The following is an 18,553-nucleotide window of genomic DNA, read 5'->3' on the forward strand; positions in this document are numbered from 1 at the left end:
AGCCTAGGTGACTATACACCTGTGTGTCTATAGTCACAGAAATCACAGTCAGTTCCTTGAAGAGGTTCCATTGCAGCATTACTCAAGATACGCAGGGTATGCAATCAGCCCGAGTGCCCATCAGTGGTGAAAGAAAGAAATTATTGCTTAAAATACTACATTTAACGTAGATAACTCTGTCATAAAGCACACAGCCAAGGTTTCTTTAAGAGAGCACAACCCATTTTTAGTAATTACTGTAACATTTTCAAGTCCAGCAACTTAACCATTCAGCTACTGTGTCTTCACTAGGATTTTCCTTAGTAAGAAAAAAGAGAAAGATATTTGTATTCACACTGGTTGCTATGGCTGCTTCTCACTTAATCTAAAAATGCAAAAGAGGTAGGGGTGCAATGATATATAAACCTCAAACTGAACAAACTGAACAAAAACTCTGTAAACTCTTTTGAGGTTGATGGACACGCAAAGGCACTTTCATATTCAACTAAGTTATAAATATCATAGTGGGTGGTCAGTATATATTTATTTATCTTGCAGTTTATATAAAAATAATAATTAAAAATTCACATTTAAAAAAAGTAGCTCTAAAATCTTTTGGATATCCTTGGATAATAGTTAAATCAGTGGTGCATACCATTCAATGCTCCTAATTTTTGTTTTTTATTATAAATGAGACATGCTTACATACATTTTACAACATAAAAAAATAAAACTAATCGATGATGTGCTACAAGCACAATCTTTAAAAATGATAGAACCTAAATGTCCCTCAACTGAAGAATGGATACAGAAAATGTGGTATATTTATATAATGGAGTACTATCAGCTATAAAAACAAGGGGGTCATGGATTTTAAAGGCAAATGGATGGAACTAGAAAATATCATTCTGAGTGAGGTAACCCAGACCCAGAAGGACATGAGTGGTATGTTCTCACTCATAAGTGGACAATCGCCATAAAGTACAGGATACCCATGCTCTAATCCACAGACCCAGAGAACCCAAATAACAAGCAGTACCTAAGGGAGGATGGTTGGACCTTTCCAGAAAGGGACATAAAACAGATCTCAGAGGTGGATGGAGGGAAGGGCCTGAGTGGGAGAGGGGTGGGGAGGGAGCAGAGCAGTGTGGAATCACAGGTAGGGAGAGCAGGGGAAGGAGAATAGAAATTGGTAGTGGCAGGCAGAGGGGCAGCTCTAGGAAGTGTCAGAGATCTGGGATGAGGAGACCCTGGGGTATCTATGGGGGTGACTCTGGCAGAAACTCCTAGCAGTAGGGGATATGGATCCTGATGTGGCCACTTCCTGTAGCCAGACAGGACTCCCAGTAGAAGGATAAGGACAGCAAACCACCTACAAAACCTTTGACCCAAAACGTGTCGTGCCTACAAGATTGGCCAACCAATGACTGGCCTAACCTGAGACTCATTTCATGGACAAGCACCAACTCCTGACACTATTAACGATACTCTGTTATGCTTGCAGACAGGAGTCTAGCATAACTGTCCCCTGAGAGGCTCCACCCAGGAGCCAATGGAAAGAGATGCAGAGACTCACAGCCAAACATTAGATGGAGCTCCGGGAGTCTTGTGCAAGAGCTGGGGTTAGGATTGAGAGATCCAAAGAGGATAGGGACTCCACGGGAAAACCAACAGAGTCAACTAACCTGGACCCTTGGGGGGTTTTCAGAAACTGAACCACCAACCAAAGAGTCGTGAATTTTTTTTTTCTTTTTTTCAGAGCTGGGGACCAAACCCAGGGCTTTGCGCTTGCTAGAGTCATGGATTTTGAAGGCAAATGGATGGAACTAGCATGGGCCAGACATAGACCCCCCTCCCCCCCCGCACATGTGTAGCAGATGTGCAGCTTGGTCTTCATATGGATCCCCCAACAACTGGAGTGGGGGCTGTCCCTGAATCTGTTGCCTGCCTGTAGATCCCATTCCCCCTAACTGGTCTGCCTTGTCTGGCCTCAGTGAGGAGTACCTAGACCTGCAGTGACTTGATGTGCTGGGGTGGAGGGTGAGGGTAGAAGAGTGGGGATGGTGGTTCTGTAAGAGGGAGGAAGGAGCTGGGGGAGGGCACTGGGAGGAGAGGGTGCTGATATTAGGATGTAAAGTGAATAAATAAATTTTTGAAAAACTAAAAATGATAATTCAGGGAATGTTTTGGGACTAGTGTTATGAATATATATATATAAACATCCCTATTTCCTAAACTCTGTCTGATGAAGACAATTTGCTCTCATTGTTCTTTTTCTACAAATCCCACTCACATGTGCTCCTGGGGAGGAATCTTCCCGACAGCTGGCCTTACGATGTGCTGCACAGAGAGATGATGACGAATGCTTGTCCACTAAGTACAACACAATCTGGGAGCTTTGCCATGTGCCCAAGATGGTGCCCTTTAAGGAGAACCACCTTGGTCTCACAGCAGGGCTCATACTGGGCAGGACTTCCTGCAGAGCCCTGGATCTAAACGAGACTGCCACTTAAGGTTACTGAACAAAGGATTTGGAATAAAACACATAATTCCCAATACCTTTACAGTACCCAAGCAGACAAAGACAACAAAGAAATTTATAGTGGGGCTAAAGATCACTGAGCCTCTTTAAGAAGGCAACACTGCTCCTGACCAGGCAAAGGAGACTATCTGTAAGCCATGGAACAGAAGAGACCGTATTCAAGACTTGGAAAATAGAGATGTGTACAAGTCTGTTAGTCACACCCCCCCCAACCCCTACCCCAGGGGCAGAAAGCCAGGCTGCAAAAAGGACAGGGAAAGAATTTAGTTTGCATATATTTGGGTAAATAAATATGCAAGCTTGTTTCAAGAGGGAAAAGCATGTGCATGCACGCACAGATAAGTGCTTGTAACATCCATATACAGAGAAGGTGTTTAAGCTGATCGACTGGTTTGGAGACACTCAAAATCCAGGCAGTAGGACTGAGAGAGAACAGAGGTGAAATAATACAGTAGTTGCAAAGTAATTCAAGTGTAAAAGGTCTTCATTTTCTAAAGCTTGATAGCAATTTAATTCTCATTTACATGTGCATGTGTATACATGTGTATGTATGTATGTGTGTATAAAATCACCGTAAACCTTTTAATTCAGAAAATGTTCTAGGACAATATTTAGTCCAATGCAGTAGGAGATCTTTCATTTAAAGGTGAAATTCTATAGTATAATACATTGTATTAGCTAGCTAAATTAGTTATATATTAGGTAATGACCTAATTCAGTTTTCTTTTCCCATATAATTCTTATCACTCCATTATGTAGGCTTTGGTTTGCATCAGACTCCTTAGAATATCTCTATGAAATAAATTTTATGTCCATTACTGACATTAATCCTGAAATAACAACTATGAAGCAGTCTTTGTAATCAAATTCTATTTTTAAAAGTTTAAAGAACATAAAGCTACAGGAGTCTCTCACTATTCCTCCTCACTCTCACTCTTCTTCCTCACTCCTCACTCCTCCTTCAAGCTTCCTCTCTCTCTCTCTCTCTCTCTCTCTCTCTCTCTCTCCTGGCCTTGATTGACACGATAAAAAAAAGTTTAAAGAACTACTTTTTTCATAATTTATTAATTGGATATATGACATTAAATTGGTAAGGACAAGATTTTCATTTTGGGGTCAGCGAGGACACTTACCTCCAGAAGAAGGGGGCCCAGCGACTCCTTCTCTATCACTCCTTGACTGCTCGATGAGATGTCGGACTTTTGCACGTCATCATCAGTTGTGGATTTCTCTGCAATAATGAAACTTTAAAAACTATGCATCCAAGGAGCTCAATTTCATCAGAGCCAGTTTATGAAGACATATAGATTTGTATTATTGATATAAGAATGATTTATTTTTAAGCAAATTATAAAGAAATGTAAAACTTACTAAGTTTATACAGATTAAGTTATTGCATACGAACACAAAGCATTTAAAATTTTAGGGAAAACTGTAGACAGGAATAGTTATGCGTCAGGGGATGGCCTTTAGAATGGGAACTGAAGTGATGGGCAGTTCAGGATCCTGTCTCTAGAGGAAGAATGCATGCTTGTCTGTCTTCCTCCACCCTAGTCTGCACAGTTGGGATGCAGACATGCTGGCCGTGTGTATTACACACTGGGATGGAAACAGCCTAGGAACGGCAGCAAAATCCACAGGGGACCTCGGAATCCTTGACATCTACCTAGGTTGTCCTGTCCAAGCCATTGCATTTTGTCCAAGTTGTAGCATCTATGCCTCCTTATTATAGCCTCTCAGATATGTAACTACATTTTTATTAGTCAATATTAGCATCTCTATAACAAAAGTCATAAGTATATGTATAAGTAAATCCAGGTTATGTTATATTTTGTATATCATCTACTTTATACATGTTTATATATTATATTTTTATGTAGTTTTAAGTTTTCAAATTGTTTGTGTTGTTTAAATCATCCCTAAAATCCTGGCCAGGCATGACAGCACACATATTCTTGGCCCTAGCACTGGGGAGACGGTGGCAGGTAGATCTCTGAATTTGAAGCCAGCCTGTTCTAAATAGTTACAGGCCAGACAGAGCTACATAGTGAGATCCTGTCTCAAAACAGAACAAAACAAACAAACAAACAAACAAACACCCAAATCAAAGCGACAGCCATATTACCAAACCCAAAGCCAACAATAAAAGCCTTCCCGCCTGATCATCAATGGCAGGCCCGCGTGCTCACAGTCCAGCGGCATTTCTTCTACAGTCCCCTTCCACCTGCTGCGAGTGCAGCTGCCTTTATGCTCTTAGGGTTAGGCTTGCTTGTTTTGTTTTGTTGCTTTGTTTTCTTTTGAGATGGCTGGCCTGGAACTCACTCTGTAGGCTGGCCTGGAACTCACAGAGATCCTTCTGCCTCTGCCTCCCAAGTGCTGGGACTAAAGGTCTGTGCTACCACCTCCTACCTCATGTTTTGATTTTTGGTGTCCACACAACAGTAAAGCCTGTGTCTCCTTTTCCCATTTCTGTGATAAGTTTCTGGTTTTGCCGGGTTAAGATCCTATGTCTTTGTTTCTTAGTTTAGTCCTAAGGCTCTGATAGCCACGCAGAGTTGTAGATCTAGAGGTCTTGTTTGCAATATTACTTTGAACCCATTCTGAAATCAATCTGCTGTGCTTGAGACCTATCTCTCCTTTGGTTTTTTTCCTTGGTGTTTTCACACATCACTATAGTGTGCATGGGTGTGAGCATTCTGTACTCACTGTGCCAGGCCTGGATGAGTCTCCCCCACCCCCTCATTGAGATAGGGTCCCCTATGCAGTACAGGCTGATTTGGGCATGTGCTTCTCTTGCCTCAGCATCCCGACTGCTGGGATCACAGGTGCACTCCATCCAGCAAGCCCACCTACTGGACTGTTTTAGACCCAGAATCAGAGCCTTCTGTTTTCAAGAAAGGTTTGTTGTTGGTGGTTTTTTAAGGTTTTTTTTTTTTTAATCCTCTTGCCATTTGTTATCCTCTATCCAGTCTTGAACAAATCCTATACATTTCTTAGCTTTTCCTTTTATTTTCTATTACTTCTCTGTCTATTTTACTTTCTAAGAGATTACTTAAAATTAACTTATATGGCAGATATAAAAAGTACTGTGGGACAAAGAAATCAAGAAAGGCATAGAAGGATATGCAGATTTTCCATTTAAGCTTTTTTTTTTTTTTTAAGAGAAGAGCAGTTGGGGACACTTTCAGTGAGAAGCCATTTGAGAAAGGACATGAAGGGGTGAGAGAGTGGGCGCAGGCAGTGGGTACCCAGGGAGAGAAAGAACATCAGGGGACGGAAGAGCTGGTCTGATTGACCAGTGTGCTTGTGCTGTCTGCTGACTGCATGAAAAGAGAAGAAGAGAAATGCAATAATGTGGTGGGGACTCCAAGCACCCTGCTTTGACTTCCAAAAGTTACTGTCTTTCAATGGGACAACGTCTCCTCTGTCCGAGGGGCTGGCATGTTAGTTTTGTCTGCCTCTGTTTCCCTTGAATTTCCTCTTTCTGCCTTTTTTTTTTTTTTTTAAACCACTGGCTTTCCTGAGATGCCTGTGGCTTTGTTCATTTGAGACTCATAAAAACAGCACCTGGAGACTACAATGTAGTAAGAGTTAAGTTTCCATGAGGGATCACCCCCAAATGTTTCTTTGCTGGGACTGCTGGGTTTCCTCAGAAAATCCTGCTTCTCTTGTTTGGGATAGTAAGAGCAAGCAAGGATGCTGGTGTCTGTAGGCTTCTTGTTTCTCCTCTTGGCTAAATCGGCTGTTACTGGACTACTCTGTAGTTTCTAAGATCTTATCACTGCTGTTATCACTGTGAAGGTCTTGGGGCTTGTGTTCTAATCACCACAGATCTCCTCAAACATAATGTGTGTGTCAGCGCACTCACCTGAAACTCTACAACACTTGGTGAGCAACAGTGCTCCCCAGAGAGCTTTACCTTTGTTTCTGGTCTTAACCTAAGGGATAGTGGTGTAGGGTTCCCAGCAACTATGGGTGCTATAAATATGAACCTCAAAAAATACAATGGGACCCCCTGTCCTCAGAGCACTATTCTCCTTTTCCCTACTGTGAACCAGGCAGAGGTAAACTTCTTCAGACAAGCCAGAGAGATTTTCATCAAGAATTACTGTACTTTAGCTGGATGCCAGGGCCTCAGAGCTCACCCATAACTTGTGTTTCTGCCTAAGGCCCCATGACATGGGCTCCAAAACACCCCAAGCTTGCTTAATTACTTCACTAGTTTTCAACTCAGTTTAATAAGCTCCTTTGCAATACCAAGAAAGGATCTTTGACTCAATAAAATAAAAATTGTCTAAACAAAAACATTTCTTTACTAAAAGCATAAAGCAACGTGGGCTCTTAAGAATGGAAAGGTAGAATAATGTGTCATAAACATCACAACAACCGAGAACATGGCCTTTATTTATTCTTACCTTGCTCCATTCTCTTCATTAGCTGTATCTGGTCTACTGTCTTCTTCAGGATCTTGCATTTGTCTGGTTTTACACTCAAGCTGTCAATGTCACTGATGTTGGCGGACAGTAGCTCAGCTAGTTCTTCTAAATACTTATTTTCTTGCTCCCTGCGCCTCTTCTCAGTACTGTTAAACACAGTCACACATACAAAAAAATCCAGTTAGCATTTATTTATACCGTATTTTTCCCTTTTCTGATCAAACATATTTGAAGGAAATCTTGTTTTTACCTAAAATATAAAACTAGATTTAAAAACCAAATTAAAATCACATCTACAACTCAGACACTAGAAAATCCTCAAGTACACAAAATAATTCTGGCTAAATATGTGAAGATGACTGCTATGAGAGATGGTTTGCTAACAATGTATATACCTCAATTATTTTCAGATAACAAATGGCCACTAGATATTAAAGGAACTAGACAGAAAGCAAATGTACCTCTCATGTTTTGAGATACTGTGCATTTGAAATAGAATGGGAATTTTCAAGTAATTTTGCTACAGTTTAAGTGGCACTATGATTATAGTTCAAACGAATTTTAATGAGGAATCTGATAAGCCCTTCATTCTTATTCTGATAGGAACATTAGTTGTTCCTCATGAAAAAGAAACTATTCAAAAGTACACTCTAAAAATCAGCTACAGAAAGAACAGCAAGCAGTGGGTTACAGCTTCCTTCTAAGTATAACAGAAAATAATACCTACATGTAAGTTCTTGTCTACATTAAAACTAAATCAAATGTGATTACCTTAAAGCAAAACAAAAAGAAGAGGATCAAGTCACAGACAGTACTTTAAAAGCAGTCTCCTGAATATACGGAATGATTACTGTTGGTTTTTGCTTTTCAATCTTTCCCTCTAATTTATTTTTCCAAGTCACCAGCAATTTGCTTTAGGTAATGCATTCAATGATGGTAAAATATTACTCTGAAACTTTCCATTATCCAAATAAAACAGGAACAGCTATTCATGACATGCTTTGTTAAAGTCATTTGGCTAATAATAAAAGTGGTAGGAGAAAAGGTGAGAAGTGAGAAAAATCAGTTGCTAAAAACCTTAAAATCAACAATTAAAAAGTCCTTTACTTTTCTTAAAAATTTTAAAGACTTTAAAAGCAAAGGCACTTATACGGCACTGTGAGCTGAAGTAACCCAGCCAACTAATTTACTGCATTTGCTATAAAACAAAGTCCTAACAAATGGTACATATCCCCAAACACAATCAGACTTAAAACTGTAACAACCACACATTCTGTCTTTATCTTTTAAATCTTTCATTACTGCGGAATTATTTCCACTTTGCATAGTAAAACTCTATCTAATAACTTAAACAGAACACAGCAAGGTGTCCCGACAAACTTCACTCTGAGGCACTGAGGCAAAGCATGAATAAAATGAGGAACATATTTCCATATGCAGAAGGGTTTATCCGTAACATGATAGTATTTGAGGACATGTGATTTTACCTTAGGGAACCTCAGACAGCAGACACATTTAGTAGATTCAGTAGTGGGAGCTATTTAAACTTAAAGGTCTAAGTTTTAATAGGGGCAATGAATTTAGATTTACTTGGTGGGTCCCCAGGTATCTTTTGTTTGTTGGTTTTATTTTGAGAATGTGTCACTATACAGTCCTGGCTATTCTTGAACTGGTGATGAATCTCCATCTACCTTGAGAGTGCTGGGATAACAGGTATGTGCTTCTGTACTCAGCCACCAAATGTGTTTTTGCCACTAAGTTCTAGGTAATACTGAAATCCCTGAAACCATTATGGAGTAAAAGAAAAGTATCCCAATATAGAGGGGAAATGGAACAAGAAACTATACATAGTAAGGTAAAGCAGATGTCAATAAAATGACTTGAGCTTCACTGTAGGGAAAGAAAAATCATCTTTAAGTGAAGCAGCCAATAACTACCTAGGGACAACAAGAGCAGACGTGCTCAGAGTCAGAATGGAAGGAATGTAGAATAGAAAGACATCTTAAATGGAAAAGACCCCCTTTACTATTTTAGATTGACTTTCTTCATTTGCTAAACCTCTTTCTTACCTCTTATGTGGCAGACATGCTATCCTGAGCTAAATTCTCATGAGTACAGTTAGCCTCACAGTCTTCTATGGTATCAGTTCCAGGATGCCCATGGACAACAAAATCCGAGCACTTGCAAACCTTTGATATAAAATGGTGTGGTTGCATAGACTATGAAAATTCTTCCCCAAGCTTAAAGCCATCTCTATATTACTTGCAATACCTTACGCAGTGCAAATGCTATATAAGTAGCTGTCATACTATATTTAGGCAATAGTACTACACAAAGTTGATATATGTTTGGTATAGATGCCATTTTTTCCAGAATACTTTTGATCCTATGGATATGAGGAGACTGCTGTATCTTTCCTTAATTAATGTACTGGCAATTATATGACAGATAATCATGTGATGTTTCCTAAGCACTCTGAAGTAAATTAGATGTAGCTCCCACTAGAAAGGAAATAAAAGGAAACGGACCATTGTAATTCTTTATGACAAAAATCAAACTCTACAGAAACACACAGAAATGGCTCTAAACCCAGAGAAAAAATGGCACTAAGCTAGAGGTAGAAAGATCTTATTTTCTAGAAGGTAACTTGGCTTTATCAACTGTATAAAGTGAGAGTGGAAATATGAAGTTCAAAACCAATATCTAACAGGCAAGTGTGGCTGAACCTCAGAAGTGTATGGGCAACAGGGAGTGGGGGTTAGGACCACACTGATCTCAACCTGACCTGTCCAGGTGCAGTGTGACTACAGCTCAGGAGCACAGGCTCAAACCTGCAGGCACTGACTAGCTATCAAAGCCCAGACAAGTGAGCAGCAGTTTACCCTCTCTGCTTCATCTCTTCATCTGTGCCCCTGGGATAATGACAATAATTACCTCCTAGGGTTTGCGAGGATTAAAAAAGATAAGATGTGTAAAATGCATTGCTAAGTTCTTGGCATGTCCTATTAGCTCAATAAATGCCATCTAGTATGACTTTAATTACAATGCTTTATTTGTAAGAAAATGGGGAACCCAAGGGGACTTAAGAAGAATTAATGGCATGGCCAGATCTGTAAGCTCCTCAAAGATAGGAAACCTGTCTCTCACATCATTATATCCTTATAACAGCACACAGATGGTGTTGGCTGAGCAGTTAGCATTTGATAAGCACTTGTTGAGTTAAGCTGGAAATGATCATGAAGGATAAAGTGTAGTAAATCACCATTTAAAACTAACGCCTTAACCTTCATTTTCTTAGAACAAATGAGGGATTGAAGATACAGAAGCTACCTCACCACAAGAAACTGTCTAACTGAGAAGTCACTGTCTTGAGCTCTGTACACAGTAATATTTGGCTCTGCCACAGGGCTGGCAATACCGTGTGAGGCCTAACAGATGCTCTTTATGATTAATGAGCTCACAGTCTGTTTGGGGAGACAGCATATAATAAGACCGGAGGAAGCATTGCAAGGTGGCATTAATACACAAGCAGTTTCAAAGTAATAAATTTTCGATTTTCCATATCAAAGATAATGCTTTATTAAAACTGAATCCCATACATATAAACCTGAAGAAGTCAGTGCTTTCAAATATCTTTCAAGCAAACATCAAGATAATTATCTCAAAACATCAGAAGAGGAGAAAAAGAATACATAAAATGTTGGTATTTGTGATGATGTTATCATGTACAGACGCATACACACGGAACAAAACAAAGGCAGTTTACAGATAAGCCATTACAAGAAAGAAAATTGTTCAGCACAATAGGCAGATATGTTATTGATCCCCACAGCTGTTAGCAGTCACATCCATTAGTAGCTATCACTTTGCAAATACAATATGGGCATGACAGTATACATCTTAAACCCCAGCCCCCTCAAGCTGTTGTAGGAGGACTGGCCCAAGCTCAAGGCTAGTGTGGACTACAGAATGAAACCCTGCCTAAAACAAAACAAAGGAATCACAAAAATGCAAAGTGCACTTATAATAAAATATTAATATGGCAACACACCAATTTTATATGGTATTATAAGCTTTTTAGTATTTGTTCTTATATATTCAAATTTTCCTCAAATGAGAAATTAGACATAAAAGGTAATATTTTATTTATCCTTAGGTTTCCCTTTAAGAAAGACTGAATTTATATAGAAATGGACTTTGACAACACACATCTGGTTCGCATCTTGGCATGGACCTTGATCCTAGCATCTGGGCACATGTGCTTGAGCACTCAGGTGACTGTCCTGTGGGGCTGTGTTCACTTTTCTTTTTCCAGTCTCTAGCCCTAGCATTCTTTCAAACCCTCTCCTTCCCCTGCCTGAGAGAAAAGCAGGCATTGCTAGCTGCAGTGATGCTGGGTGGTGCTGTGCAGCTCTCCTCTGAGATCAGAGATCTCATCAGTTGGGGTATCCTGCTTTCCCTGCCCCTGGGGGAACATGTGGGATGTTTACAGACCATTTTGTAATTACAACTAGGACACTACTGACATTTCGGTGTATAAGCAGTAACACTGCAAAACATCCTACAACACACACGACAGCTTCCACAGCAAAGAATTCTCTGGTTCGAAATGTCAGTAGTACATATACTAAGAAAAATTTGTAGTTCCTAGAAGCCAAATGGAATAAAATCTGGACTTTCCTCTTGTTAGCTGAGAAAACGCTTTTGCTCAGAGTGAAGCTCTCCTTCATCTGGCACGTGTTAGGGTTCCCTTAGCACTAAACCTCTTCTTGTCTCCTTAATGTAGGCATTTTTCAAAACACAGCAAGTAGTTAATGCCACAAATAATTATTTTAACATAAATATTATAACAATGTACTTCTTAGTTCCTAAGATAGCATTTAAAGATGTTCAAAAGTTTTATTTATTTGTTTGACAGGATTTCTTGTCCTTACTAGTTAAAAGACACACAGGGCACTGTGAACTAGGGATACGGTGGTGGTGAGCATGAGCAGATAGGTCCCTTACCTTAGAGCAGCCTACAGTCTAGCAAAGAAGCTAAGAACTCACGCAAAGAGCATATACTCCAGCAACAGCCAGGAACTATGAATCAAAGCCACAAAGATGCACAGAACAGATATATAAAAGGGGGAGATTTGAGCTAATAGTTGTGGGAGGAAGAGAAGCCTCCCTTTGAGGAAGAAATGGCTTACCACGGCATCTGCAATAACAGCTACCGATTAATACTGAAAATAAAGAGGATGCAAGCAGGAAGGAAGAAGCACATTCAGAGACCTGGGATGAGGTGGGGTGGGGCAGACTGTGCTAAATGAGCAGGAGGAGGCAGGTGGCCACTCAACGTGGAGTAAATGAAACGAAGGCCAAAGTGTTGGAGAAATGATAAAACAGCTCTGCCAGAGACAAGTACATTCCTACCTTGATGCCAGTGTGTCACATGGCGATCCTTTTCTCTTATGTGAGTCTGGGTTCGCAGGGTCGGATGAACTGTCCCCAAGGCCACTCATGTTGATGAACTTCACACCTAAATGGGGTGGGTAAGCAAAACAAATCTCTCATGACCTTTCTCACCAAATAAGGATAGGGGAAGCCCCCTTGTTATTTCTAAACACCACAAAACAAGACAAGATAACCACAACAAAACCTTGTAAACAGTGACTAAGTGAGCACAGCCGTCACAGCAGGGCACCAGCCTCTTTTGCTATGCTGACTTTCCTAAGACAGTGAAACAAAATTAACAATCCCCTATGAATGGTTGTAGTCAATCAGAATAAAGATTTTCTTAGAATAACTAAATAGAGATATTTTTACCAAGAGAAAAATCACTTGCATGTATAAATGTAAAAAAATGGACTCTGAAAAATTTTAGAATTATTATTCAGATTCAAAATTATTATTAGAACTTACTTTGCAAAAAGGCTTAAAACAACTTTATTCATGAGGCTGGAGATTTTATACTGATAGAGAATGAACAATATACATATGACTCAAGTTAAAGTGATAAGCTCAAGTTTGAATTGTACTTTTCCACTCTGAATTCCATACTCCTAACCTTGTGTTTATGTCATCCAGAGACCAAGATCAAATGTTTAGTCTATGTTAGGCTCTTAGTATGGATGCCAGAGAACACAGAGTCACTCCCCGTTGCCTGTCAGCCAGGTCTTCACATGTGCCAGTTACTGATCTGTCCACATCAATCACTGCTCTGCAGAATCTCGAAGGAGGCTCAGAGCCCTATCCCTGACTGAGAGTCAGCAGTCCCTCTTGGATTTCAATAATGCAAAATGCGACCCTTATCATTACTCCACTCACCCTCAGAGAGGAGAGGAAACTCAGGAAATGAGAAGACTGGCAGCGCTTCCTCAAGTTTAAGTTACTAGATAATGCAGCACTGCATGTCAACAGCAACACTCAAGCCAGGGACCAGCGGCCTCTCACAGCCTTAGTCCTTTCCCAGTTCTAAAATCTACTCTTTCTAGAGCTCTTCTAAAGGCTAAAGACCATTGCCCTCTTCTCATTATATAAAAAAATACCTATAATTTTAATCATGAGATTACTGCATGTGGGGGTTGGGGATTTAGCTCAGTGGTAGAGCGCAAGGCCCTGGGTTCAGTCCTCAGCTCGGGGGGAAAAAAGAGATTACTGCATGTGGCAAGAGAAAACGTTTCTAATTTCTCCACATTAGAAGTATAGTTTTGAAACTACCCAACGCTCCAATATTTTCTGTTCTTTAGACAGGGTTGTTATACATCTTAGGCAGCTGCCTCAAAGTCCCAGTCTTCCTAGTTCCTGTCCCCAACCCCAGGACTACGATCTTGCAACTATTTTTTAATTATTTTCCTTGTTTATCTATCATTCATCATGTCTATCCATTTTCTCCAGTCCTCTCTTAGGAGACTGTTATGTCTGGTGTGTCTTACATACAGGTTGTAGGACATCTTGTCTTTAAGAGATTTTATATTGTCTCCTTCTTCAGTCTCAGATATAATTATGATCCTAGCTTGAAACTAAAATTTTTAAGGATTCTAGATTGAATTGCTCCTCAGTTCCCTTCACCATCCTTCTCATTTCTGATCTGTCACATAACAGCAGAAAGGCACTCTGGTCCTGGTGCCATTCCCAAGACACCACTGTTTGTTTTGTTCTGCTTTTCATATAGTCAAGTGGATTCCCATACTGAAGGATGATCAAAAACAGCAAGGGGCAGAAAAAAAATCATTTAATTTACAGTGTGACCGTTACCTGCCTGTCCTTGGTCTAAGTACTTAATGTCGCTTATGCATTTTTGTGTGTGTATGTGTGCATCCTACAAGCAAGAGCATACCAGGATCTGCTTTTGTTTCCTAAATCCACCTCCCCTTATGTTTTCCTTGTCACTGAGGAGAGCTCAGGTCATCTTCTTGTAGACTACAGAAATAGTTTTCCAAACGGTCTCCAGTTTCCAACCTTGTTTTTCTGAAATGACCCACTGAAGAGGCACCATATTATCTACCAAAGGCAAGTCTGAGCATGCCTGAAACGTGTCACTAAATCCTAATTACTCATAGATCTCCTCCCCACCACATAGTAGAGTTTCACAGTTCACCTAGAATGAGTGCATTACAGAACTTGGTGAATGAATGACTACAAATGCCTCTCCAGTCAAGCAAGTGTTTTACACAGACACACACAGACACACAGACACACAGACACACACACACACACACACACACACACACACACACACACACACACGCACCTTGTATTTTCCTGTTGTTGTAGCTGTTGTTTTAGATACCATTTCACTATGTATTCTAGAGTGGCCTTGCACTCCTAGAGATTGACTGGTCTCTGCCTCTGTCTAAATGCTGGGATGTTTTATGTACTATACAATACACATATAACCTATATAGAAACACATTATACAAAATATGCAATCTGAGTATGCAAAAGTGTATTACAGATATTAGCTTTAGCTTTAACCTCAATAAAAATCAAAATAAAATTCTTGGCTACATGCTATGCTACTATCAAAGGTAACTTCAGGCACAATTAAGGAAACATGTTTAAACTGACCTCAGTGTGGGGAGCAGTCCAATTTTGTGAGCTCTAATGTTCACTGCGCTCTATGAGTGCAATAACTTCCCGTGTAGGCCCTGCACATCCAACTGTGAATACAATTTATAAAGTCTCTGTTCTCGTAGTTTCCTCTTATTTGGAGGGATGTAAATGTTATCCTTTTAAAAGTAATGTATATGGCACATTTAAGAAACTGGTAAGTACTCTGGAGAAAAATGAGGCAAAAGTGTGTTTAGCTGCACAGCCGTGTGGACAAGCTGGCATGCCAGGTGAGAAGAGTGAGCTGGAGCAGAGGGAGGGAACCGGCAGTGACAAACAAAAAAGATGAAGGCAGAACGGAAGTGTTTTGTTGTTGTTTTCTTTTGAGAAGCAGTAACGAACCAGCTGGGACTGGGGATAGAATACTAGGATATGAAGTCAGAGGGAGAACAGGAGGCAAAACCAGGTGAGGCCTCACCCAAGCTGAGAAAAGTCCTAACAATGCTCTTGTTAGCATGAGCTCTGTGACTGAATCAGTCTCAAAAGAAGAGTATCAGTTAATATGGAAGGGAAGCGAGGTTGGCCTGGCTAGTATTTAGATGGGGGAATATCAGCGAGATAAGTGTTATTAATAAAACAACGTCTTTTTTAACATTGAGATTCAAAGAAGGAGAATTAAGGTTAACTCAGTACCACAGAAGTAAAGATGTATTTATTAAGATGGGACTATGACAAGATGCCCAAGTTGAACAGCTGCTGAGCTTTTCTGAAATTCTGGAGCAAAGGCAGCAGACAAAGCAGCAGCCACTAAACGGGCACCTTACAAAAATAAGAGGCAATGTTCAGAGAATTGTAGGAGAGCCCCCACTAATCTGTTGATGGCTCGATCCCTGTATTAAGTGTCTTATACTTACAAAACACAACACACACAGTAATACAAAGCCTCCAATAGGGACAAGCTATCAGAGCTGTCATGAGTATGTAAAATGACTTTACATTTGGTTGTTAGGGGATTTAAGTCGGGGCAATTAACAAAGCCAATTTGCATATCACTTTTTAACAAGACTGAACATGTCTTGGTAAAAGTAGTCTGTTGACTTAAAGAGCTGCTAAATTATACTCAATTTCATGCAATTTCTAAAGAGTAATTTCAGTGACCCAAAACTCCATCTATCTCTGGTAAAATGTGCCAGATCAACCTCAATAGGTGAAGGCACATGGGACAGGATGGTACCCTTAAATTTAGTTAATTTCTCTACATACAAAATTAGCTATTTGTCTCTCAGATTGAGCTTAGAACTGCAAACTTCAAAGAATCAGCATCAGTTAGCTAACAAACAACTCTAAGAGTGTCCTTTGCCCAGCAGACAAGTGGCACAGAAAAAAAAAAATACACAAGATGAAGGCGACACTCCAAGAGCCAAAGATCCCCAAACTGATCCTCCACACAAAAAGAACCACGGCAAAGCTCCTGTACTTTATAGAAGGTGAGCTTCTGTAAGAAAGTTTCTCAAGCTAGAGTCCTCAGACAGCTCATGCTCTTGTGACTAGCACAGTCACTGTCCTTTCAAGGTGGAATGAGGGCCCGCTGTTTGCAGATACTCTACTTGGTTTATCCATTCATCAACTGGTGGACATTTAAATCATTTCTACTTCTGGAGATTATCAGTAACATGGTTATGAATGCTTATGCAGAAGCATTTGTGGATGTAAGTTTTAATTATCTTGAGTGTAAAACTGGGAGTAGAACTACTATGTCATATAGCAATTAACTCTTGACTCTGGGGAAATGCAAATCTAAGGTGACGAAGCATGAGGACTCAATTCTACACGCTGTCAACAGCACTCTTCTGGGGAAACGGTACTTCATTCCGGCTTTCATTCATGTTTCCATAATGCTAATGACTCTGAGCATCTTCCTCTGCACTTCCTGGTCTCCTTATACCTTCAAGGGAAACCGGTCTCATCAGGGCCTTTACTTATTTTTACACTAAGTTTTACTGTATTTAAATATTTACTCTGCACATTTAAGTCATGATGTTATCAGACACACACATGTAGTAAACTGGTTATTACTGTGAAGCAAATTAACACCCATAATCTCACATAAACATCCTTCACTGTGGCAAGAGCAGTTATCACCTACCTGAGATCTAAGAATTACCCTGCTACTGTGAACTCTACCGCGTGTTATATAAGTTAGACTGTTTGTCCAACTGATAGTCTCACCTTTATCTCTTCAACTGTTTAAACACACTGCTTATCTGCCAACACTTCCACTGAGGAATACTAGCTCTCATTTTACAATAACCCTGAAGCTCCCCAGACCAAACTCATCCTACCATTTAAAAAAACAGTAATGCTTTACAGGTAATGGTTTGCCTTCAACACGTTTACGGTGACAAAGTTCTTAAAATCTTCTCTACCTGGGAGACCTCTTTGTTCATACTGAGTCCTCAAAGCAGATATGGTCAAATCGAGTGCTCCAGAGGGCGGCTTCTGGGGGAGTGGAGGAACGCAGTGGTGTCCAGAGATGGTGCTAGTCAATTTGCTCTCTCCTCATTTAAGGTCAATTACACGGACAACTAAAATAAGTGAGAAGAAAAAAGCAAATGGGAGGTTAGATTGCCATTTATTCTTCAAGAAATAATAGAGCTCAAAAATACTAGGAAATGAGAGAAATGCAAATTTTCGAGTCAAATGGAAAATATTTCCAAACCACAATGGATGAAGATCTGAATTTACAGGCAAAGACCTTCCTGGAGATGTTATTTGAGACAGCTTGCCACTAAGGTAATGAATACATAATTACACTCTGCTCAGTTTCTGAGAGACCCGCTGAGAAGCTTTAAAAAACCATCTCTGCCATTACATGCCTATCCTTCTTGTTACCTATAAAACATAATTTTCCTGTTCCGATTATTTTGTTATTTGAATATTCTTATGTATTGTGATTATGAGAAGCTTACGTGCTTTTATATTTAAAGTCAGTTGCATTCTTGCTCCAACAATGATGGATTCTCTTGTGCTGTATTAATCTGCTCACAGATAAGAGTTATAAACTGTGGATGAAATATAAAAATAACTTTGAAGACACTGGAAAGTGATCAAAGCAGACTCAAATTGTAGATCTGACTGTTATTCAAAGAAGGGAGCTACATTGGGCAAAATGCATGCTTAGATTTTCTCTGTAGGAACTTTTTCAAGGCTTCCCTTACTAAGTGCTGGGAAGCTGGACTAAAGACGAGAAATCACAGCTGATAGGCTTCAGTTGTCAGTGAGTGCAGAGCAGAACTAACGGAAAACTCCAAATGGTTGACACAATTATCTATACTCCAAAGTTATAAACTGTGAAATGGTTGACACAATTATCTATACTCCAAAGTTATAAACTGTGGCAAGCAACTCCATCTTCATACAACTGAATGTGGGAACCACAGAAGTTCTGACAACAGTAAAAGGGTTCTGAACACTCAAGGACCAAAAATTAATGTGAAATTAAATGCATAATTCGTCTGAAATATTTTTGACACTGTTCCTTCACATTGCACCCCATGAAATG

The 18,553-nt window shown here is 39.9% G+C and overlaps 1 protein-coding gene across 5 annotated transcripts in view; it reads right to left on the minus strand.

Moving 5' to 3' along the window:
- Positions 1 to 18,275, minus strand: part of Ncoa1 (nuclear receptor coactivator 1) — a 101,779-nt gene extending 83,504 nt beyond the window's left edge. For 2 of the 5 annotated variants that reach the window (XM_032909088.1, XM_032909091.1), the window contains exons 1-4: positions 17,418 to 18,275; positions 12,373 to 12,478; positions 6,937 to 7,103; positions 3,655 to 3,752 (exon numbers count right to left, since the gene is read on the minus strand). In XM_032909088.1, the coding sequence (XP_032764979.1) occupies positions 3,655 to 3,752; positions 6,937 to 7,103; positions 12,373 to 12,461 (354 nt within the window). In that variant the 5' untranslated portion in view covers positions 12,462 to 12,478; positions 17,418 to 18,275. Of the gene's footprint in view, positions 1 to 3,654; positions 3,753 to 6,936; positions 7,104 to 12,372; positions 12,479 to 14,692; positions 17,370 to 17,417 lie in introns of those variants that run through there. The other 3 variants (XM_032909086.1, XM_032909089.1, XM_032909087.1) reach the window with 2 other exon arrangements.
- Between the last annotated feature and the right edge of the window lie 278 nt (positions 18,276 to 18,553).

Source organism: Rattus rattus, chromosome 7 (assembly GCF_011064425.1).
Source record: "Rattus rattus isolate New Zealand chromosome 7, Rrattus_CSIRO_v1, whole genome shotgun sequence".
Lineage (NCBI taxonomy): Eukaryota > Metazoa > Chordata > Mammalia > Rodentia > Muridae > Rattus > Rattus rattus.